Source organism: Notothenia rossii (assembly GCF_949606895.1).
Source record: "Notothenia rossii genome assembly, chromosome: 11".
NCBI lineage: Eukaryota > Metazoa > Chordata > Actinopteri > Perciformes > Nototheniidae > Notothenia > Notothenia rossii.
Window position 1 is genome coordinate 32,213,556 of NC_136910.1, and position 25,874 is coordinate 32,239,429.

The following is a 25,874-nucleotide window of genomic DNA, read 5'->3' on the forward strand; positions in this document are numbered from 1 at the left end:
CGGCAACAGTGATGTTTCAAAGAGTCGTGACGCACGGCCAGACTTATCTCAGCCAATGACAGCTCTGCATGCATCCCCTGGATATGATTTTATTAACTGCTTACATCGCGACGCAATTTTTCTAGTGAGAACAGCTGTGAGGTCCGTCCAGAAAGCAGAGCAGTGTGTATAATATATATCACCCACAGTGGCGAGCCGTGAGTTTTACCTAGGCCCTCTGAACCCCACCCCTTCCCTCGAAAAAAAAAAAGAAAGAGTTATTACGTCACAGCGGAATATCAAAGCAATGGCCCGGGGGTGCAAAACACATCAATGAAAGCGACCCTCTACCACACAAAACAACCAACAAGTCCTCCAACTCATACGACCAAATGGGTCGATTGTTCAGGCCCTTATTATGACCAAATGTGTCGTTTGTTCAAGCGCTTAATACGACCTATAATTACGTATTATTATTATGTTATATTTTGTTGAAATTATGTTGTATTTGATGAAAAAAATATTAAGAGTAGATACTTTCATAGGGGGAAAGTAGAAGGTCAATGATAGAAATATAGAATAGAAAATATCAAGAAGATACTGTAGGTGATCTCTACAATAAATCAGTGCAGGACGTCCAAAGATATTAATAGGAAGATGTGCAAAACAGACAAACTAATAGGGCTTTATTTAAAAATTAAAGAATACTTTAAGTTAAGGTCTTTTTTGAATAAGAAAAAAACGTTGGGGGTATCCACAGATAAATATGAAGTCTGACAAAGTACAATCACCTTCCCTGAATTTGACTCAGGTGTAACTAAAGTCTGATTTAAGGGTTGTTTATATTTCACATCATTAATCAGAATCTGCAAAGTAACTAAAATACATGTAGTGGAGTAAAAATACCAGGTTAACGTCTGAATTGTAGTGGAGTAGAACAAAGTAGTACATGCTGCTGTAACAAAAACATTTCCCAACTTGGGATCAATAAAGTATATCTTATCTTAAGATGATCGGGGTGTACAGGGTGTACACAGTTTAATACTGGCAACTTCTAATTGTGGGAAATACGAAAATGTCTTATAAAACTACAATTCCCAGTAGAGAAGTGCCATAGAACATGTTGGGAAACACACAATAGCCAGCATGTGTAGTTCTGGGGGGGGGGGGGGGGGGGGGGCTGGGCTGGGCCCGTCCAATTCCAGTTTTGGATAGTCTGTCGTGGTTCCATTCCATTTCAAAGAGCTGTTGACGCTTGGCGTAACCTTGTCGCACTGCCACTCCAACATCCAATCACAGGGCTTGAGGACTAATCAAGGGGTTTGTAAAGCAAGGCGGATGTTGTAGTCCCAAACGATAGCTGGGGATTCTGGGTCGTGTAGTGTCTTCGGAAACTCTGTAGTGTCTAAACTCCGAAAAAACTATTTGTTTCTCCGAATCGAAGGTTAAAAACACAAAAGCATTGTACACAATTCAAAGCAATCAATATTGTGTAATTAACAAAGATAAACTGATGTTTTTTAGTGGATGGGTAATGCAGATATAATAATAATTTGACAGTGAGGGGAATACATCCGGTTTTATTATGAAAACTTTGAGACCGGAAAAAATGTTTTCACCCCGTGAGGGTTGACGCTAACTTTACATGGAAGCTGCAGCATATACATGTTATCCTGACGGATATTGCATTGTGTTTGTTACTTTCGTTGCAATTGTATGTCTTAAGTGTAATTTGGCATGCTTTTATTTTTGAAGGCGAGTTTACGCTGTTGACAGGAAGTTGTTGTTGCTATGGAAACAAGAAAAGCTTCGCAGCGGGCGGAACTTGTCATAAAGTCTGCGATAATAAAACCCACCCATTTAGAGGGAAGGATTGGTCAATTGTACTGTCATTTGACATTACTCTCTCGTTCAGTTATGGCCTGTCTCAGGTCGACTATTTTCATTTCCTCGCTCCTCGGTCCTCGGTCTCAGCGGAAGTTGATTTGTCTGCGCCATCTTGAGTACCGTCCCATGGCTCTTATTTCTGCTGGAGGACCGAGGATTGAGGAGCGATAATGGAGGAGCGATAATCGAGGAACCACCAGTCCATCCTCCGATGAAATCCTCAGATACTCGCCCCGCCCCCTTACTGTGTATCGTTCACTGATTGGACGATGCAGTGCATGCACTGATCTCATGCTTCTTGTTCTTGACAGGAGAGCAGTACCCCAGCGTAGTGAAGAAAATAAATGAAACTCACGAGAGTCACTCCTCAGTTTAAACTGTGTTTTGTTTGAATTCATGTATCATTTAGTTACAAATATGTGATATATCTGAACAACAAAGTGGTCAAAAATCACCGACCTGAGACGGGGCCATAGCTGGCCCTCTGTGAATTTACAGCAGGACCACCAATCAGCTCCTGTCTTCACAGTAACTCGCAGGCCCCGTCTCAGGTCGGTTAAATGAAATCCTTGCTTCCCTCACTTGCGTCGTTTCCCTGTGACTAGTCCCTCCCTCCAGGGAAGCATGGAGGGATGCAAGGAAACCACGAGAAGCAGGGAAATTAGTTTTAAGAGCAATGGGACGTCCTTTCCTCCGGAGCGTCACGTGAAGCGACGTCCGTTTGTGATGACGCCGCACAGCTGTTCGTCTGACAGCAGCTCTGTCCCCGTTATTTTCACAAACACCCCTGCCACACATTTAGTGACACAAACATTTTTATCATCTGTTGTAGACCCCAATAAATAAAATCAAATAAGAACTCATTCTCAAAAAAGATAAACGCCATTCTTAAAATGTATAAACGAACAATAGTTTGATTAATATTGATTAGAGTGCACAATAGAAATAAAATAATTGAGAGAAGAAAAAGATATATATTATCTATCAAAACCCAGTTAGATTAACATTAATTGGATTGCACACTTTGTTTGCTTGTGTGGATATGTAGCACATTAACATTTTAATAGCACTTAATGACTGACTGAATGGAAATGACAGTAAATGAAAATATAAAACAAAAAAAGCGATCATGAAAATGTTTCCAATAAATGAATAAAATGATTTTTGACCACTTTGTTGTTCAGATATATCACATATTTGTAACTAAATGATACATGAATTGAAACAAAACAAAGTTTAAACTGAGGAGTGACTCTCGTGAGTTTCATTTATTTTCTTCACTCCGCTGGGGTACTGCTCTCATGTCAAGAACAAGAAGCATGAGATCAGTGCATGCACTGCATCGTCCAATCAGTGAGAGATACACAGTAAGGGGGCGGGGCGAGTATCTGAGGATTTCATCGGAGGATGGACTGGTGGTTCCTCGATTATCGCTCCTCCATTATCGCTCCTCAATCCTCGGTCCTCCGGCAGAAATAAGAGCCATGGGACGGTACTCAAGATGGCGCAGACAAATCAACTTCCGGTGAGACCGAGGACCGAGGAGCGAGGAAATGAAAATAGTCGACCTGAGACAGTAGGCTTGTTTGAGACGCGTTGCGGCTCGCCCCGAAAGTAGACGAGAATAGCCGATCGCAGCCGGGGGAGGTCTCAAAAAGCTCGCCTGAAGTCGGACAGCTCCGAGTCGGCTTCTTCTTCTTCTTTTTCTTCTTCTGCTGCTTCGCCTTCTTCTTCTTCTTCTCTCGTTTTTTTTGGCGGATTGCAAACAACTTTAAGGTGCATACCGCCACCTCCGGAGTCGGCTTGACTCGGTTTGCATTCATAAAGAATGCACAAATGTGTTTAATCGTTCATGTCAGATATGTACTATATAAATACATTTGTTCCTGCTCAAGATTAGATTCAACTTTATTGTTATTGCACATATTACAGGTACTGAGACAACGAAATGCAGTTTAGCTTCCAACCAGGAGTGCAACAAGCAGTAAAGTGAAAAGTAATGTACACAATCTACAGAATAAAATATAGACTGAATTGAATGATGAATAAACAGTGAGGGGTATGAATACACTAGATATACACAGCAGCCTGTGAGCAGTATGAACAGTGTGTATGAATATGCTATGAAGATATATAAAGTATGAAAACGGTAAGCAGTGCAAGTATAGTATAACATATATAGATATTAACTTCATGATGATAAACATTGTGGAACAATGATGAAAAAAGTGAATGGAAGTGGCGACGTAAAACTGACACAAAACAACAACAAACTTTTGCCGAGCCAATGGAGAGCTTCATCAGCAGCACGGGGTAAAAACCACCAATGAGCGCTCAGCTCGAGATACCAGCGAGTCGTTTCCCATCAAGCATTTCGCCTCCGCAGCCCGTGGAGAGGAACTGCGGCACGGTTATGGCTAGAAAGGATCCGTCTAGTGTAAACATGACGTCACGTTCTCGTTGTAACTCTCGTTGTAATCGGAGTGGCTCGGAAACACATCTACAGCAGTAACATGATGCAACATACACATTAATGCAGCAGCAATATTAATAGAGAAACATCAGACATAATAGTAAAACACTGCAAGGGAACATTTTATTGCACCAGGAGCTATCTTGGGACTTTTACTGCGACAACGTTGACTTGCCTGTGAATAAAAAATAAACCATAGTGTTGGTGATCTACAGTGTTGTCATTCTTCTTTGAACACCAGCAAGACCGCTTTTCAACAATCACACTTGTCATTGACATAATTAATAGATAGTTTAGCTTCTCACCATCATTTGCTGTGGCCAACTGATGTTAACGATCCTAACTGAAAGGCTGCCTGCCAAACGTAAACATTCAGCCACGTGACATTCAGCCGAACTCTCGCGAGAGTTTTACACAAGACGGATCCTTTCTAGCCATAACCCGGCCCGTCTACACTACAGGCATGAAAAAATCTTGAAGCTGGGCGTGTCTGAAGCTTGGCGATTTTTTGCGAGCAACCAATCACATGAATCTCCCGCCCCCGACATACAAAGCAATAGCAATGTTAAAACGAAGTAAACTGGATATAAACTCTCCAATCAGTTTCACCCACTGTCTCTGCCACCTCCCTCCATGCCTGGTTCCTCCGGTTTGTATCCCGGTAAATAGTTCCGGTCGTAAAGAACCGGGTGATTTGCTACCGTAATATCTCGTTTGGAATATGAGGAAATGAACTGCGGTCTGGCTCTCCCAGCTTGCACGCGGTTTGATTGGCTGCGCTTGCACTGGCGGGATTTGCATAAACGGGATTTGATTGGCTGATGCCAAGCATCGAGCCTCAAAAGTTGAACATTGTTCAACTTTTGATGCCGATAGATGCTCGTGATGCTTGCAAAGCCATGCCATGCTCCCCACAATGCAGTTCGGCGAAAATTAAAAATCTTCTACGTCACCCCATTCAAGTGAATGGGCGAAGCGTTGAAAGCATTTTTTGATGCCTGTAGTGTAGACGTACCGCTCGCCGCGCCTCGCTCTCAAGGCTGCGGGCGTCTTTGTCCCGCGAGATTTCAACGTCTCATGTGAGCGAACCTCCAGAGCAAGTCGGACCAAATGACTAACCATCATGCAACGCACGAGCAAGACGTTGATCGAAATTGCGCAGGTCTGCGAAGGTCTCGCTTGTCTCAAACAAGCCTAGGGCTCGCAGAGACGACTAAAGGAGCTTCTTTCATTTAACCCTTCACATTCAAACAGAAACTGAATAGGCAGATTCGAAGGATTTGTTTATTTTGATGTTATTTTAAATACAAATAAATCAAGTTATTTTGGTAAAACTAATAAAAATATAACTAAACAAATATTTAAAAATATATATTAAAAAAAATATATTTTCTTTTAATGTTTTTAAATATTATTTTGTAGAATATCTTAGGCCCTCAGAGAGGGGGGGGGGGGATATATCCAGTCTCTTAACGTTATTAAGAGAGTGCTCTCATACTTGGTGTATATTTATATAAATATATGTGTGTATATGTCCGCAACTGTAGCCTGATATTGTCTCATTATACCGCACTGTCAATGAATTAAAAGTAAATATAAGTTGTCATGAACACATATGTCCATCAGACAGAGTGCCGCTGTGCCTCCTGTCATCATTAACGGACGTCTCTTTAAAATGACCGCTCAGAGAGGATTTCTCATTTCTCTAAACGCCTGCTGCTTCCCCTCCTCTCTCCTCGGTTCCCTTGCTCGACTCCTCCGCTCGCATCTCCTGTGGGCGGGACTAAGACACGAGGATAGGAGTCGAGGAGGGGAAATGAGAGAATCGAGATGCCTTCCGAGTGTCTCCGTGAATGTATATGCTTACCTCGGCAGGTGCATTGAATAATCAAATGTGATTGGTTCTCGGAGCGTCTCTGTCGTTATCGACAGCCAACCAATCTAGCCGCCGTCTGCTGACGTCAGTGTTGCGTCGAACCCCATCTTAACTCAGTTCAAACTTTTCCTGAGATTTGTTTCCATAATGAACAGAAGTACACTGCCACGCAGCACCTGTGACCAGCCTTAGCAGACGTTGAATTTCGCATGTCGCTGTTAGTGTAGCTCAGCAGCTCGTGTCGGTCCTTTCGGAGCTCTTTCACCGAGCGTCTGGCCCGAAGCAGCGGCAGCAGCCCGGCGGCGGGCAGAGACACCTGACAGCCACCATGTCAGGTCTAACACTACAGGTACATTGACATGACCCTGCTTGTTTAAATTGTCAAATGAAGTGGAGTTTTCATAGAGACATTCGGTGCCAACATTACACGAATTATTATTAACCAAGGACGGTTGACAGTTAAATTACCTTAGCTAGTTTGGCAGATTTGCCGCTCTTGATTTTCCTGTTTGTCTGGTTTGCCTCTCCTCATAGTTCCTCTGTCTGTGTATGATGTTGATGACGGGATGTAGTTTGTCAGAAAACACTTTTAACTAATGTTTAACTGTAGCTTACTATTTGAAAGTCTCAGTTTTATCAAAAGAAAACATGGTAAGCATTAGCAGCCCCTCGACATGTCTTCCCCTCCCTCCAGAGGTTTGATATCTGACACCTAACCTGCTTATCTCCAGGCTGATACACTCTCTGCTTTACAAGCCTTTTCTGCTTTGTTTATGTTGAAAAAATATGAATTGCTGAATAGAATTTTAACTTATAATTTGATACATTATTAAAATAAGTATTATCGGTGATTTTGTATTGGCCTATTTAAAAATAATAATACATAAAGTGTTATTTCCCACAGGGAAAGTTACATACAAATAAAAATACTTTGAAATGGTCATTGTGATGTAAAAATGGTTTATTGGCTGTTATTGGGTTATTGACACCACTTCCTAGCACAGAAAAAGATGAAGTGACTTTGATTGACAGGAGGCGTGTCCTCAGAACATAATAGCTAAAGGCATGAACAGATTATTAATACCAACAAAGAGCCAGCCTACCTCAACACCTGACGCTTAGCTTGACCTGTCAGTAACACATTAGTGTTGATCTTATACTTGGTGTTAGTTAATTGTTTGTAAAAGTAATTGGGCATTGTATCAAGTGATATCAAACACTACTGAACTCACTGCACCAGTTTCAGTTTTTCCCTCTATAACCATGAACAATTTGCACAACAGCTACCTTGCACATCTGTAGTTGATATACTGTCCTGTGTATATATGTTTCTGCTCCAGTAGTACAAGTCTATATTTCTTCTATATTTTAGATATATGTTTATATTTGCTGTTTATTGTTTTTGTGTATTATTAACCCTTTATTCCAACTTTTTAAATATTTTAATCTCTCAACACTTCTGCTGTAAAAAAAGAAAAACCCAATTTGAGATCAATAAAGTGTCCGTCTAACCCCTTTGATGTAACCGTATTCTGGTACTATGATGTTGCAAGTCTTATGAATTCAATTTGGACCAGTTAGATGATGTATTGTTCATTTGATTCTTTTCTTGAAAAGTTCCTATGAAAACATAAAGCACTAAAACAAAAGAGCGAAACCTGATTAATAAACGGCCTATTGTAAATATATCTTATTAAGGCGTTTGGGTTAAATGTGTTTTTTTTACATAATCATGTTCTACTGTATCATTTATTTTAGAGGAACATACAGAATCAGTGCTCATTTATTCTTATTTTAACTTTAGCCACCTAAATATGAGGTTCCAGAATCAATCCAAACTTGATCTTTAATTGCACATTCTATCAAACTCAATGGCAAGACTTCAGTCGCTATCTATTTACACTAGCTCTAGAGTGAAGATAAGTTCAAATAAGTTCAGTTTAAATATTGTTTGAGGAGCTGAAGACCCCATGTCCAATGCATATTGGGATATTTGGCAACTCCAAAAATAATTTCAATACAAAAACAAGTAGTTCTCATTTAATATTTACAAAGCTGTGCAAATCGGCATTCTATGATTCTGATGGCTTTATCCACAACGCAATGCAGCTGAATGGAGTTTTGGTTGTAGGGCTACTTCATTGAAAGATTACATTTGAAGAAAGACGGCGTGTGTCACTCCAGGTCTCTTGTGTTTGACAATGATTTAACACAAGATGAATGAAATCAAAGTCTGTATTCTGACTAAATATGAAAAAAAAACCATTTGAAAATGCAATCTGCAACATTTGTTGTGATCAGTTAACCATTTTAGTTTCAGAATTAAGCTAAAATGACATATGCTCTGGTTTGAGCTTTTTAAATAAGAAGATGCATTGCTTTGTGTGTTTTACATGATTTGACATGAAATCTCTTTGGGTTTGCATTGTTGGTCGAGCTAATAAAAACATTTGAATATGTTTTGTTGGACTCAGAGCTGGTGATATTTCATGTTAAGCTACATGACAAAAGACTTCATGATTTATCAAAACCAGATTTTCAGGTTAATGAATTATGAGAATGATAAATAGTTTCAGCCCTAATCTTTTCTCAGCAGCTGATTTCACAATGCTAGCTTGTTGTTATAAGTTACAAAGATATGTATCCACAAGGGGGGGGGACATTGTGCCATTTATTGTTGCTGATCCATTGACAGCACTACTTAGAGGACTTTCCGCTTAATGAATTGTCTCAAGTTTTTCTTGGTTGCATCAACCAGGGGACACAGGCAGCCTGTGTTTAGTTTACACTGTAAACACTTTCTTTATTAGAATCAATGTTCTGTTCACCTGACACGTGTGTGATAGTTGTCCTTTGTACATTTTCATATTTAACATGTTTGACCAAAGCTATTAAATACATGTAGTGTTGTAAAAGTACACAATTTACCTCTTGTGGAGTAGAAGTCAAAGTAGCAAAAAATGGAAATATTCAAATTAAGTAGAATTATCTCAACATTTTACTACAGTAAATAATAATAATAAAGCTTTATTTTTATAGCAGTTTTCATACAGCACGTGCAGCTCAAAGTGCTTTACAAAATGGCACACATCACAATAAACAACAACATATCATATTTTAAGCTTAAGAGACACAAGGAGGTCAAAGGTAAAACGATTAAAATATTAAAAGACCAATTTAAAAGGAAATGATTTGGCCTCTGATATTTCCTGGTAGGGTGTTCCACAGTTTGAGAGCGTAGTAGTGGACAAAAGCTGCCTCACCCATTTTATTTTGGGGGACTTTAGGGATATTTCAAAAGCTGAAGAGGACCTCAGGGCTCGTCCAGGGAGACTGTGAGATACGTGGGAGCCAAACCATTAAGAGCTTTAAAAAGCAGTCAAATAATTTAAAAATCAATTCTAAGAGACCCTGGTAGCCAATGTAGTTCAGATAAAACAGGAATCATTTGCTCTATTTTTCCGTTTTTTGTTAAAAGCCTGGCGGCTATTGCCAGATGCTGAAAAGCTTATACATGCCTTCATATAACTGTACTGTAACTACACAACCCTGCGAATTACACATCTGTAAGGTTTGTGACAGCATCTTGCATAGTTGTCAATGTACAGTGGGGCAAGTATTTAGTCAGCCACCAATTGTGCAAGTTCTCCCACTTAAAAAGATGAGAGAGGCCTGTAATTTTCATCCTAGGTATACCTCAACTATGAGAGACAATGAGAAGAAAAAAAATCCAGAAAATCACATTGTCTGATTTTTAAAGAATTTGTTTCTAATTTTGTCTCTCATAGTTGAGGTATACCTAGAATGAAAATTACAGGCCTCTCATCTTTTTAAGTGGGAGAACTTGCACAATTGGTGGCTGACTAAATACTTTTTTGCCCCACTGTATGTATCCATTTAGCTTATTATAAGCAAAGTGGATAAATAATGATACACACAATAAAAACACAGCGGGCAGACATTGTGAAGCAGTTGTGCTGTGTGTTTCAGAGTGGCACCCTGCAGAGCCTGGAGGACGCGGACATTCTGGACCCAGAGTTCCAGCAGCGCTTGGAAGACGCTCGTACCTTGCTCAGGCAGGAGATCCAGCGGGAGTTGAAGATCAAGGAGGCTGCTGAGAGACTGCGGCGGGCCATCACCAACCGCAAGAGCGCCGCCGATGTGGAGGGCCAACTGAAGGCCTCCAACCGCAAGCTGGAGAGGCTACACCTGGAGCTGCAGGAGCTCAACGCCAGGTCCATGGCCACAGAGAAGGACAGCCCCACAGGTAAGTAAACACATCATGGTGGAGAGTGTAGATGTCACATAATATCCCTGCTTATTTTAGTTATCTAAGTGTTAAGCAATGTTTACTCAATGTGTGTCTCACTGCCTAAGAATAGTGTGCATGTTCACAGCATTAGGACAGATAGATAGAAATATACTTTATTGGGAAATTGTTTTGTTACAGCAGCAATGTGTTATCAACATTTAATATTTAAAAGCCTTTCACCTAAGTATTGAAATGTGTTGATTCTTTGTACTTCTACTCCACTACCATTCAAAGTTATATTGTGTACTTTTACTTCACTATATTTATGTAATACCTTTAGACACTTTACAGATGTGGATGAATGATGTGAAATATAATCAAGTGTTAAATCAGACTTTAGTTCCACCTGGAGTAAATCCACAAGCTACCCTGCAGTATACAAAGTCATTCAAACTAGCTGCACCTTTACCAGCTTTGAGAACACTTTCATGATCAATCATTATAAAACATATCATATCTATTATTCTGAAATGGACCAATCTGCATACTGAGTACTTCGGTTTTTTTAAGTATATTATTATGCCAATAATTGTGTACTTTTACTTGAGTAGAATTTGCAATGCAGAACTTTCACTTGTAACAGAGTATTCCTACACTCTGGTACTTCTACTTACTTTTTCACCCCTGTCTATTCCTCACCTTGCTCTGTATTTGATCCAGGATGGATTCATGTGTAATTAAAGGTTTGGTTAGTTTAGGGCACTTTGAATTTTCTAAATGTTGGACTTGGCTAGGTCGATTGGCAGGTGGTAGCTGTGGTGACAGAAAAGCCCCGTGCCATGTCAGGAATGTGTGAGTGTACCATTACTGCACCCTCTGAGTAACTTAAAGATGGTACAATCACAAAAAGTCATTTAACCTTCGCGTAAGATTAGTATTATTATTTTCATGCAGGTTGTTTGGAGGAGGAATACAACCCATCAGCAGACTCCTGTCAGTGGGAGGACGTCAGCTCCCCTGCGGCCACTCGAGTCAGAACCCTGAAGAAACAGCTCACCATGGAGACCAAAGTCAAACAGGGCGCTGAGAACATGATCCACACTTACACCAACAGCTCCGTCAAGGTAGAGGACAATATTTGTCGAATTTGTTATGGTTTTATGGTGGGGTAGGTCCGACTCACTGGTGCTCTGAAGATGTCGGGCGAGGCTAAAGTCCTCCCAAAGTCTGCTGCGCCTAATCCAATCAACACCTCCCCTTTTACCATGTTAATGTGAATCTCTGTCATATGCCTTACAGTAAAAAGAAACAGACTGAAAGAGACATCAGGCAGGTTTATTTATATAGCGCCTTTTTAACACAAGTCAATTCAAAGTGCTTCACAAAAATGAAAAACATTAAGAGCATGAAGAAATAGTGCAGCGGAAACATATTATAAAATGGCATTTAAAAACAATAAATAATAATAAACATAAAACAAGCTAATATATAAAATACATGAATAAAAGTTACAGTGTAGTGAGCATAACAACTGAACTTCTCCATGTTTAGTTCTGACTCTGGGGACAGAAAGCTGACCAGTCCCAGAAGACCTGAGAGATCTGGATGGTTCATAATTTAGCAGGAGGTTAGAAATGCATTTTGGGCCTAAACCATTCAGTGCTTTATAAACCAGCAGCAGTATTTTAAAATCTATTCTTTGACACACAGGAAGCCAGTGTAAAGACTTCAGAACAGGAGTGATGTGATCCAATTTCTTAGTGTTAGTAAGGACTCGAGCAGCGGCGTTCTGAATCAGCTGCAGCTTTCTAATAGATTTTTGAGTGAGACCTGTGAAGACACCATTACAGTAGTCCAGTCTACTGAAGATAAAAGCATGGACACGTTTTTCCAAATCCTGCTGTGACTTTAGTCTTTTAATCCTAGATATATTCTTTAGGTGATAGTAGGCTAACTTAGTAATTGTTTTAATGTGACTGTTGAAAGTCCATGACTACACCTAGATTTCTGGCGAGGACTAACACTAAATATAGCCAAGTTCATGGAGCTACCAGCCACTGCATCCCATGCCATCTCCGTCATGTACTGGCCTTCAAGCATGGCTGCTACTATATTTCAAGTACTTTGCTAATTTGTTACAATGTGTGACCACTGCAAAAAATGGCTAATCCACAATTCAAACATTTTAGAAAATTGTCCCACCTCCTCTGGTCTCTCTCACTGTGTCACGATGTCTCTGTGTTGGACAACATGCATTAAGCTGCTGTTATTCTCCAGGACAGGAAGATGGTGACTACAGCGCAGCAGATGTTACAGGACAGCCGCACTAAGATCGAGCTGCTGCGCATGCAGATTGTCAAAGTCAGCCAAGCCAGAGACGGGGTGGACGGCGCCCTCGGTAAATCTGGCCACACACACACTACACTTCCTGTTTTGGCCTCTACCAGCACTCAAGGAAAAATACCCGATACTAAAGTTAACAAAAAATACTCATCATTGGTTGTACATTGAATGTACTGAATGATGCCACTGTATTACCCTAATTACTGACGCATTGAGTCACCATCAGTATGTTTTAACTGGTATAACAAGACAGATTTGAACTATATGTTATGTTGATGCTCCGCCCTGCCCCAGGTCAGCCTGAGGAGATGGTTGGTGCTCTGGAGCTGCGGCTGGCTGAACTCCTGCACCACATGAAGATTGAATCGGCCGTAGCAGAAGGAGCCAAGAACGTGGTGAAGCAGCTGAGCGGGCGCAAGGTCCAGGACCGCCGTGTGCTGGCAGAGGTCCGTGACAGCTGGATCCTTCATGTTCTGCTTGTTGCTTAAACCTTTTTTTTGACACACTATGATACAAAGGATAATAATGAAAATGTTACTAGAGTATGTGGTGTTTTAATACTGCTACCTTTTGATTTCAGGGCCAAGTTTAGCAGCAAGATTACGATTTAGATTAAACTTCATTGCACAGAGTACAAGTACTAAGACAACATGTCATTTACATCCAACCAGAAGTGCAAAACAGTAGTAAAGTTGTAGTAGCAACTTAAAGTCAGCTCCTGTCTAGAGAAAATGATGAGTTAGGCAAATGTGCAAAGAAACACAATATTGATATGAAGTCTTTTAAGAACTTTGTTTTAGGCTTCCAAGCATGACAACTCCTTCTGAGTGCATCCTGCTCTGTGTGTGACAGACTCTCTTATAGGGAAACATCAAAGATCATTTACATGAAAACATAACAACATTTGGGACCAGGTGCTCGCCCTATCACAAGAAGCTCAACTCAAACCCTACAAAGAACAATTGGGTGTCGCAGATCTTTGGCCTAGGGCAAATGTCTTCCTTTCCTGTATTGTCATAAAACCCTTCATCTTACTCTCGTGAACACAGACCAAATGTTCTTCTAAGACATAAGGATTTAAAACACTTGAAAGGATACCACTTTGTTAAAAGTTACATTTCATTAGGATTACATTTTATTAAGCTTTAATACCACAATTGCCATGACAAAGTGCATACTGATCTTAAGTATTAGATCAATATTTATATCTGACCATTTTTTTACATTACTTAGAGTATAAGGCAGTATAAACATTACAAACAGCAGTTTAGAAAATGAATCCACTATTTCCTCTGAGTTCAGCCAGGTGATAGCTGAGGGGAAGAAGCTCTGAGTTCAGCCAGGTGATAGCTGAGGGGAAGAAGCTCTTCCTGAACCTGGTTCCTGTTGCGCCTCCCAGAGGGCAGCAGAGCACACTAAACTTAAAAAGCTCAAAGGTAGAGAAAAGAACTGAGTAAAATGGCATCCTGAGGGGGGTTTCATCAACGTTACTCATAAACACAAGGTTTATTTTTGAAAAGTGTTAAATGAGCCTAACATTGAAACACATATACTGCATCATGTACGAAATTGAAAAGACAAAACTGTAATGTTAGTGACTAAAGAGCAGCGCATAATAAATATATGGCACTGTTGGAAACAAAGCACAAGAGAGCTTGAGTGATGCTGCTGAACTCTCTATTGCGCAGTTTGTAATCAAATGATAATCTGTTTGGTCATTGTGACTCATTTAAATTCTCTTTATATCATGACTGCAGAAAATGTATGCACAAGATGCTACATGGCAATAAGAAAGTGTTGTGTGTCCCTCAGGCCTCGGCACGGATGCAGGAGTCCTCTCAGAAGGTGGGTCTGTTGACTCTGTCTCTGGAGAGGCGTCTGAGTGAGCTTCCTGAGGATCATCCCAGGCGCACAGCCATCAGAGAGGAACTGGAGTCCAGAACCTCGCCTTCCTACGAGACACCCAAGAAACTCTCCAAAGCTCCGTCCTCCTCCTCCTCCTCTTCATCCTTCTTCAAACCAGCCAGTCTTACAGGTGGCTACTAATATATTCCAATGTATATTAGTAATATTATACATTTACTCCACTTCATTTTTTGAAGAAGTTATGTTTTACATAGATTTGACATAAAAACATAATAAGCTTATGAAATACAATCCATTGTTTATGATTAAAGCAGTAGTCCCTATCAGTTTGGCCTGAGGTCCCGAACACAAAGGCAGGGGCTCGGTTCGGCCCCAGCCTCACAGAGACTAAACTAAAAATGATTTAAATTCAATAATTGTTTGAAGCCAAAAAGGGTGAAATTAGCTAGAATTTTACCCAAAAAATCAACTGTTGGTGCCATTATTCAGAAATGGAAGAAAGACAGCATGAGCATCAGTCACCCTCAGTCTGGGGCTCCACACAAGATCTGGCCCCGTGGGGTTTTGATGATCAGGAGAAAGGTGAGGGGTCAGAACTACACAGGAGGAACTTGATAATGATCTCAAGGCAGCTGGGAGCACAGTCACCTAGAAAACTATTGGTATCACACTACACCATAATGGATCAAGTCCTGCAGCGCCTGAAGGCCCCCTGCTCAAGAGGAACATGAGAGGCCCGTCTGAAGTTTGACAACAAACCTCTGAAGGATTCAGAGAAGGCTTGGGAGGAGAGGATGTGGTCAGATGAGACCAACATCGAGATCTTTGGCATCAACTCAACACGCCGTGTTTGGAGGAAGAAAGATGCTGACTATAACCCCAGAACACCATCTCCCCCGTCAGCATGGAGGTGGAAACATTCTGCTTTGGGGGTGTTCCTCTGCAAAGGGGACAGGACCACTTCCCTGCATCAAGGAGAGGGTGTACGGGGACATGCACCGTAAAATCTTGGCCGACAGCCTCCTTCCCTCAGCCAGGACACTGAACATGGGTCATGGAGGGGTCTTCCAGCAGGACAATGACCCTGAACATACGGCCAAGGCAACACAGGAGTGGCTAAAGAAGAAGCACAGTGAGGGAGGGGCCTACCCAGTCTCCGGACCTTAATCCCATAGAATATCGGTGGAGGGAGCTGAAGCTTCCAGAGGCCAAGCATCAGCCTCAACACCTGAAGGATTTGGAGAGGATCTTCAGAGAGAAGTCGACCAACATCCTTCCTGAGATGTGCACAGACCTGGAGACCAGCTTCAAGAAGCGTCTGACCTCTGTGTCCAACAAGGGTTTCTCCACCAAGATCTAACACATGTTCTGCAAGGGGAACAAATACTTATTTCCCTCAGTTAAATGCATATCAACTTTTATATAATGTGCCTTTCTAGATTCTCTTTTTGATATTCTCTCTCTCATTAGTAAAATAAACCTATCATTAAAATTATAGACTGTTCATTTATTTTTAGCTGGGCAAACTTACAAAATCTCCACGGGATATATATATAGTATATGTGTATTTGTTTTTCTTCTTTCCCAGCCATCATCTTACTTATTTTAACCAACACAGCAACACCTATGCATTGATGGATAACGGTACTTTTACTTTGATAAGAGTACCTGTTCCACCACTGAATAAATTCCCAGCAATTATTTTTAAATGATTTGTTAATTGTGACTCTTTCCCACAGGGCGTTTGGAGGTGTGTTTGATGGGCTGCCAGGACCTGTTGGAGTGTGTTCCGGGCCGGGACCGTGGGTCCAGCGCCTCCTCCTCCTCTGGGAGTCTCTCGGAGGGGAAGACTGTGAAGGTGAAGGCCGGCCTGTCCGGACGAAGCGCCAACGGCAAGACCACCAAGACTGAGGAGCTGTCCTGTAAGTCAAACTGCAACCAACACTTTTAAGGTCATATTACCTCCCTTCATGAAAATCAAGCAGCTATGTTTACATTTCATTTGGTCTCCTAGTATTTATGGTTTGTATGAGTTCCTGTGGGTGGAATCTGGATCTGTGTGGGACACACACAAACACACACACACACACACACACACACACACACACACACACACACACACACACACACACACACACACACACACACACACACAACAAATATGTATAAAATAAACGGTATTTGCATACATTCATAATATCCTAGCAAATCCATTATAATAATAATAATACATTTGATTTATGAAGCACTTTATCAGGTGCTCAAAGACGCTTTACAGAGGTAAAAATTAAGATTAAAAGTAAAATGAATATCGATCAATAAAACCACATTTGTCACAATGACACGACATCAATCACACATTAAAAGCTTGTCTGACAAGGTGAGTTTTGGCCATTTCATTCAAATGTAAACTATCCATTTCATTCAAATGAAATGGATCTTAGTGCCTATAACAAGTCTTAAGAATATTTTGACATGTGGCCTAAACTACTCAATGCAGTAAAACTGAAATGATATAAATGTAACTGATAGAGATATACCTAACTACAAACGACAGATATAGATATTGAGGGTCGGGGGCTTTAAAAGCAAAAAATGATACTGCTCACCAAGCTTAATTATGGAAGAATATGGCTGTCACCATGACAACAAACAATGCTGCTCTCTTTCTTATACAATATATTTGTTCTGTGTATGTCAGCGGAAATCAGTGCTGTGCTGAAGGTGGACAACAGGATCGTGGGGCGTTCCCAGTGGAGGCCTCTTGGTAAAGAGGCGTGGGGCCAGAACTTCAACATCGAACTGGAGCGGGTCAGTGGCTGCACTGCAACAGACCCTCAAACTAACTCATACACAACTGCTCTTATCTAATGCTTACTCCACAATCCTGCTTGAAACCTGAGAACTAACTAAGTTGCTGTTCCTTGACTGTAATACTGCAGTGTTACAAAAAATATATTTATAGTAAAACTGCTGTCTTAGAAAGAGCAGTATTTGAATGTAAAGAAAGTGTGGTTCACATGTTACAGATAGAGGGTAATGATGGTGTTGTCTTGGAAGTACTAAATAACTAAAGGTTAATTTAATAATGTGCTGCACAGTGTTTCCGCCAGACCAGGGCTGAGAGGGCGTCCACCCCGAGAGCGGGGGGGGGGGGGGGTTTGATTTTTGACATGAGCCGTCCCTTATAGATAGGCCTACTGTCATTTTACGTTAGTGAGCCGGATCATTTGGCTCTGCTCTCTTAAAGTGCCGGCTGTTACGGCTCCCAAACGGCTCTTCATGTACACAGTTAACCACGGAGCCTCAGTTTCGCCGCTGCGAGGCTCTGGTGCTCGCAGCTCACGCGCGTGCTCCACTAAAACCCCCCCGCTCGGCGCGTCCAAATCGCGCACGTTCCGTGTTGTCCTGTAGCAGGCACCTTCGATGTCGGGGAAACGATCTTCAATACTCCGAAAATAATCCCACCAGACTGCTTTGCCCCTCCAACAGCGGGATGTCCATGTCCTTTTTCCTTTTCGTCATTTCAAGCGATAAAAGCTCTCAATCTTCTCTCGAATTATTAATATTTTTTGGACGCCCTCGGCTCGCGTTCAGGGCTTCCCGAGCTGAATAAGGGCGTCAAATGACGGCAAGACGGCCCCCTGGCGGAAACGCTGCTGCTAGCTCAATATATTGTTTAGAATTGCATCTGTGGACAGCCCTGCTCCTCCGATCGTGCTTTAAAGAAAAGAATACAAATGATAATCATAAAACACATATGAGGCATCAAGTAACATTTTCTGTGAGAAAACGATTACACTTCTCCAAAAAGAGAAGTCACCTGTACACATGCTTCACTATCCATGCTGACTATAAAGGAACCAGCCGATTCGAATCATCTGTATTATTGGGCCTAATGTACCCTACAACAGTTAACCATGATCAGCCCGCTGTCAAATAGTTCCAGAGACTCTCTTCTTGCTGTCTCCTCTTCATGATAACTGCTGCAGTTTGTGTTCAACTAACACTCGTTTATTGCAAAATCTCATCTGAATGTTCCCTAATGGTGAACATCTGTCAACAGCAGAACAATAACACAGAGCTGTCAGTGAGTCTCTGCTAATCCTCGGACATTTGATCTAATCTGGCTTTACCCTTACACACCCCCCATCCCTAAGACTCATGTTTAGATATTGCAGCTCTTATTCCAGCTCTCATTCTCTGTCTATCACTCAGCCTTCACATTTAAAAGGACAAGTCATGGGGAGTACAAAACAACAAGTGTGTGTGTGTGTGTGTGTGTGTGTGTGTGTGTGTGTGTGTGTGTGTGTGTGTGTGTGTGTGTGTGTGTGTGTGTGTGTGTGTGTGTGTGTGTGTGTGTGTGTGTGTGTGTGTGTGTGTGTGTGTGTGTGTGTGTGTGTGTGTGTGTGTGTGTGTGTGTGTGTGTGTGTGTGTGTGTGTGTGTGTGTGTGTGTGTGTGTGTGTGTGTGTGTGTGTGTGTGTGTGTGTGTGTGTGTGTGTGTGTGTGTGTGTGTGTGTAGTCCAGGGAGCTGGAGATTGCTGTGTACAGGAAGGACTGGCGGGCGCTGAGCGGGGTGAAGTTCCTGCGGCTGGAGGACTTCCTGGATAATCAGAGGCATGGCATGTGTCTGCAGCTGGAGCCCCAGGGCCTGCTCTTTATTGAGGTTCATATTCTCATATGTCACCTTTATCTCCTCCTGCATCTCTCTATATTCAAACTACACTTAGGCACTGACTCATCACTGGACACTGTGCTTCTTACATATGAATGCGATCAATCTCATTCCAGATAAAAGTTTGGCTTCTAATATAATAACTGACACATTTCATTCTTGTTTATCTTCTATTTATGTATACAGACTAAAATCATTCTCTGCATCATTTTGCTTATTGTATTATTTTAGTTTTTTACATGTATATAGTTTAATTCATCTTCATTACTTGCACATTGGTCTTGCAACTTAATATTGCACCATTTTATTCTACTCTATTTTACTGTTTCTTTTTCCACTATTTGTATTGTTTTTTTTGTGTTATTGTTTTATGTCTTATGTCATTTATGTTGCCGTTTTGGAGGGCCTTTCAACTTAAGATTTGTATTGCCTGTACACTGTAGCTACTGTGCATGTGACGACAAAACGCCTTTCAATCTTGAATATTTAAAAATGAAAAGTTTTACTCATGTCCATACATGTATATTATAATTTATTTTCTATTATTGAGCAATCAGCTGGGGATTAATAGGTGCGATTAAAATAAATATCACACAGCCACACAAATATCCATTTTACTTCTGTCCCAAATAAAAATCACAATTCTGCTCATTTCCAGGTGACGTTTATCAATCCTGTCATTGAGCGGCGCTCCAAACTCCAGAGGCAGAGGAGAATCTTCCCAAAAGAGAAAGGTAGCAACATGTTCTCATATTGCATCATGTATTCAAATATTCATTTATTACTTTAGCTTGTTGAAGTCGTGTTTCAGGCTCTCTTTAGTTATAGTTTACTGTTAACAAAATGATAAGACATAAAAAGAAATCTGACATAATTTTGTTAAACATTTGTTATTATGATATATTTTAGATTTCCACTGCTTGCATTTTAAAGCCTTTGATTATACACTTCTGATCCATCTCTTTTTTTGTCTTCAGGGAAGGACTTCCTGCGTGCGGCTCAGATGAACATGAACTTTGCTACGTGGGGCCGTTTGATGATGAGCATCCTGCCCCCCTGCAGCTCCCTGGAGCCCATGAGCCCTCCCTTAGCTGGCCATCTCACTGGACCCCCATCAGCAAACACTTCCCCGCCACGGTAAGACTCTGTGGGCCAGAAACATCTCTGTGACACAGCTGTGAGAACGCTGTCACAAAAGTGGCCAATTATTGTCTTTGCTCAGCTTTCCACTGGGGAGGGCTGAGAGTAACTCACTGACCAGCATTCAGAGTTAGGAGAGCAAGACACGCTGGTTTGTCACAAAAAGTGTAGTTGAGCGACATACACAGACTGATTTGGAGGCAAGTGATGACGATTTCTATGTGAAAAGGTTTGTATCCACCAAGCCAGAAACCCAGGGGACTGACTCGTGTCCAAAAGAGACACAGGAGGCTCGAACTGAGACAGATGACACAAACACTCGGACAGGAAAGGGAGCAGAAGGTCAAAATAGAAGCTATCCCCAAAGAGAAAGGAAGAGTCCTCAGTATTCAGAGGACTACGCATGTAAAGTACAGTGTGACGACCAGAAGTATGTAAATATTGACTACTGCTACAGAGTAATGTGTAATGTACCAAACACCTTTAAAGAGGCCATGAATTAAACAGTGTCAAAACTCTGGACTGATGCTATGCAGGAGGAAATGAATTCTCACATTGACCACACTACCAGAGGGCAAAAATGCAGTGGGGGTCTATAGATGGGTCTATACAATCAAAGAAAACACAGAAAAGACTGAGATATATAAAGCCAGATATGTTGCAAAGGGATATAGTCAAGTGGCAGGAATAGACTATAAGGAGACATTTTCTCCAACTGCAAACATGACATCAGTAAGAAGCTTGATGCAACTGGCAGCTCAACATGACTTACAGCTACATCAGATGGATGTTAAAACTGCGTATTTACACGCTCCTATTGATTGTGAGCTGTATGTACAGCAACCTGAAGGTTTTGAGGTCAAGTCAGGTCTGGTGAGAAAGCGCTGTTTTAATCCCTCCCCTCTCAAGCACGCTCTAAGTTTACAATTTCACAATTAATCAGGAGCTATGTTTTAAACAACAAGATGAAAAACTGAAACTTGTTGCATACTGTGATGCGGATTGGGCAACAGACCAAAATGACAGACGGAGTATAACAGGGTACTTTTTTAGTCTAACTAGCAATGGGCCTGTTATTTCTTGGAGATGAAAGAAACATCCAACAGTAGCTTTGCCGACATGTGAGGCAGAGCACATGGCACTGGCTGCCACAGCACAAGAGAGTTTGTATCTTGTGCAGCTAATAGAGAGCATGGACAGTGAGGGTCAATATACTCCTGTGAACATCTTTGAAGATAACCAGGGTGCAATTGCTCTATCCAAGAACCCAGTCTGTCTTCAATGATGTAAACATGTGGATATCAAGTATCATTTTGTGATAACATGATAACCATTGACTATTGCCCTACAGCAGGCCTATTCAACTGGCGGCCCGCGGGCCAGATGCGGCCCGGAACCAACTCCCGAGTGGCCCAACCTCCCGTAGCCAAATTCCTACACTAGTACAGACCATGAACGCAACACTCTGCGTTGCATAGAAACCACCAAACCACAACGCAGCACGTTTTTTGAAAGTGCATCTAGTGGTGCTAGTAACGGTGATCCTATGATAGCAACTCTAAAACATGTCTCTCTCAACTCTGAAGCGTAAACAGAGACAAAACGGTCATTGATCTTGTGGAGCAGATCCAAGTCAAGCTGGACCTTTTCGCGACCGACTTGAGCACGGGTCGGATGCTGCATTTTCCGACGCTCCCCAAACACATCACATCTCCGGCACAAATCACGGATGTGATGACAGATTTCATTGCGAGGTTGAAAGAGAACTTTGCCGGTCGATTGGATGGACTTGCTCTGCCCACAGAGGTGATGGGCTTTGCCAGAGACCCCTTCACTGTTGCTATAGAGGGGGACGTATCAACCAGAGCAAAGGAAGTGGTCCCCTGCATCGGAAATATACACTGGAACTTATTGACATGCAGCGCACTAACGGACCAGCGAAGTTTTGGAATGATGTCAAAAAACAGCAGTTCCCTAACGTTCAGAAAGTAGTGATCTGTGTGCTCAGTATGTTTTGATCAACATACACATGTGAATCAAGCTTTTCACACATGAACTCAATCAAAAGTAGCACTCACTGCTCCCTGACTGACAGCACTCTTCCCCAATGTCTTAGGATTGCATTGACATCCTATGAGCCACAAATCACTGCTCTTGTTCAAAACAAAAAATGTCCCTTCTCCCATTGAGAAAGTCAGCGATGACAAATCACAAATGAGGTGATAGTAAGCACCTAGTTTACTATAGTAGACGTGTAGTGTAGTATTCATTCATATAGTTACCCGTATCCCTTGTTATGGGTTTGTGCACTGAAGGTTTGACAGTTCTTTCTGTATTCATTTAAATGCACTTTGTAATGTGTCTGGGTCAAATGTAACCAAAACGTATGAGTTTTTTGTTATTACTTGAAAAGTGAAAAAATAGTATTGCTACAGTACTACCTCTTTGTGTTGCATTGGAGCTCTTTAGCTGTTTTCTTTGTATGTGAGGACATTTATTAAGACTGCTATTATTGTATTCAGTAAATGCACTTTGTGATGTGCCTGGTTCAAAAAAAATAACCTGAATATTTGACTTCTAAAGCAAACAAATGTAATGCTACAACTGTGCACTTTTTTTCAGATTCTGTTAAATTAATGCTAATTTGTTGTGTTTTTATGCACTTTTTGACCTACCTTTGTTAGATGAACAATGAATAAAAATTGCATGTTTTTCATCGCAGTAATATGTGTTGGTTTAAAATGTGTCACTACCCGCTTTTTACAGGCTGCTGAATGTCTGGCCCAGCTGAATTTTGTAGTTATAAAATCTGGCCCAACTGAATGTAGTTGAATAGCCCTGCCCTACAGGTTGCTGATATTTTCACTAAGCCTGCAACAAAGGTCAAAAGGGAGACATTTGTAAAGTATTTGTTTGGAATGTAAATAGCCCCAGAAGTTTCAAACACTGCTATTGTGCAAGTGTACAAGGTGTTTACATTTGAATTTATGTTGAGAATTTGTTTGTGCAGTATAAGAGTAAGTGGGGGTGTTGAATTATGAATTGTAAGATATGAATTTGTTTATTTAATACTCTTATCACTTCCTGTATTCCCGTGATAAAAGGGACATGCGCAATAAAACGTGTCACTTCCGGTTGAAGCAAAGCCGACGGTGTATGTGTATTTACTCCTCTGTCACGTTAAACTATGTTCACGGTATTCCTGCCTTAAGATCATGGCATCATCAACAATAACAATGTCAACTTTATTCATCATTTCCATGCAATATTCAGTATATTTCATTTCTCTTTTTACTTTGTATTATAATTTTTCACAGTGCAAACCAAACATATGTACAAACAAAAAGTATTTATAACCAACATAAGTAGACATAATGAAGAAGAATGAAGATAAATAATGACAATAAAGAAAAGAATATATACAAAAAGTAAAGAAAGGAGTAGGAAAAGGAAAGACAAAAGGAGGATGTTAGATAGAGTATTGTGATGTATCAGCTCAAGTTGTTCTGATGTAGTGGGGAGGACCCAGCTCTGGATGTAGTGGGGAGGACCCGGCTCTGGGTGTAGTGGGGAGGACCCGGCTCTGGATGTAGTGGGGAGGACCCGGCTCTGGGTGTAGTGGGGAGGACCCAGCTCTGGGTGTAGTGGGGAGGACCCAGCTCTGGGTGTAGTGGGGAGGACCCAGCTCTGGGTGTAGTGGGGAGGACCCAGCTCTGGGTGTAGTGGGGAGGACCCGGCTCTGGATGTAGTGGGGAGGACCCGGCTCTGGGTGTAGTGGGGAGGACCCGGCTCTGGGTGTAGTGGGGAGGACCCAGCTCTGGGTGTAGTGGTGAGGACCCAGCTCTGGGTGTAGTGGTGAGGACCCAGCTCTGGGTGTAGTGGGGAGGACCCAGCTCTGGGTCTAGTGCAGGAGAGGACAGCAGCTGTGATTGAAGTGGTTTAGATTGTCATTGTTTATTTAGGGTGCGTTCACACCAGCCTTGTATAGTCCGGTTGAATCAAACCCTGGTGCGTTTAGCCGCTTGGTGCGGTTCATTGTCGGTTTGAACACAGTCCGAGACCTCTTAAGTGAACTAAACAACCGGACTCTGGTCCACTAAAATAGGTGGTCTCGGAGCGCTTGCTAGTGAACTCTGGAGCGGTTCATTGCTGGTGTGAACGCAGTCCGCACCAAAACATAGGAAGCGTAGTATTTACGCGTCACAAGAACGAGATGTCTTCAAAAGTCTTTAGCGAAAGAGTCTTTCAAGACATCCGCGGTTGTTTGGTTAAAGAGTGAAGCAGAATTAAGTGTTGAACAGTGTCGTGTAAAGTAAAAATGCTCCGTGAACTACATAAAATTAAGAACACCTGTCGTCGGTGAAATGCCCCTCCTGACTGCATAACGTCTCTCATTATATGTGTTATAATGTTTTTTAACGGACGTTGTCTGATTATATAATCATATGCGCGGGCCGCTAGTGTCTGTTGATCTCCAGATTAACAGCAGCATGAGAATAACCTGCCGAAAGTGCCGATGCTCCATGGCGGAGGCTCCGGTAGAAATAGAGTGGCGAAGTCACGCCCATCTACTTCCGGTCCATGGGACCTTATTTCGGAAAAATTATGTATTGAAGTCAATGGAAAGAGAAAACTTATCTTTCGATCCCGTTTAAATTGTGCCACAAATTACACATATGATGTTCGTCAATCTTAAAAAAATATTTCCATGTCAAAAAAGTCACAGTTTGTCGTAGAACTGTTGAAATATAAGACTATGAAAAATACGCAACTAGAAAGACTACAAATCCCAGAGTCGCGTAAGTGATGTCACAATTTCCCCCCCCCCCGCTAAATATAAGAGATAGCTAAGATAAGATAACTTTAACAAGATGCCTGTGTGCCTCTCTGAAGAACCAGCACCTTACCGTGGTAGAGAGGTTTGTGTGCCCTGATGAACCTGGGGGCTGTGTTGTCTGGAACCTTGTGTTCCTGGTAGGGTCTCCCATGGCAAATTGGTCTCAGGCAAGGGGCCAGACTAAGATTGGTTCAAAAGACCTCATGAAAGACGACACACGAAGTGAGGATACCCGGCCCGGAGGAAGCCCGGGGTCCCCTTCTGGAGCCAGGCCCAGAAGGAGGACTCGTCGGCGAGCGTCTGGTGGCCGGGCTTGCCACGGAGCCCGGCCGGGCACAGCCCGAAAAGGCGACGTGGGCAACACCTCCGCTTCTCCGTCCCGCGGGCCCACCACCTACGGGAAACAGCGATGGGGTCGGGTGCGCTGCCAGAAGGGTGGCAGTGAAGGCAGAGGGTCTCGACGGACCAGACCCGGGCGACAGAAGCTGGCTTTGGGGACGTGGAACGTCACCTCTCTGGGGGGGAAGGAGTCGGAGCTTGTGCGG

The 25,874-nt window shown here is 41.9% G+C and overlaps 1 protein-coding gene across 1 annotated transcript in view; it reads left to right on the plus strand.

Moving 5' to 3' along the window:
• Positions 1–6,239: 6,239 nt before the first annotated feature.
• The window catches only part of pkn3 (protein kinase N3), a 35,482-nt gene continuing 15,847 nt past the window's right edge, over positions 6,240–25,874 (plus strand). The window contains exons 1-11 of the mRNA XM_079658901.1: positions 6,240–6,564; positions 10,206–10,482; positions 11,422–11,591; positions 12,745–12,865; positions 13,105–13,256; positions 14,623–14,845; positions 16,416–16,598; positions 17,378–17,487; positions 19,200–19,343; positions 20,011–20,086; positions 20,330–20,489. Coding sequence (XP_079515027.1) covers positions 6,544–6,564; positions 10,206–10,482; positions 11,422–11,591; positions 12,745–12,865; positions 13,105–13,256; positions 14,623–14,845; positions 16,416–16,598; positions 17,378–17,487; positions 19,200–19,343; positions 20,011–20,086; positions 20,330–20,489 — 1,637 coding nt within the window. The 5' untranslated portion in view covers positions 6,240–6,543. The remainder of the gene's footprint in view (positions 6,565–10,205; positions 10,483–11,421; positions 11,592–12,744; positions 12,866–13,104; positions 13,257–14,622; positions 14,846–16,415; positions 16,599–17,377; positions 17,488–19,199; positions 19,344–20,010; positions 20,087–20,329; positions 20,490–25,874) is intronic.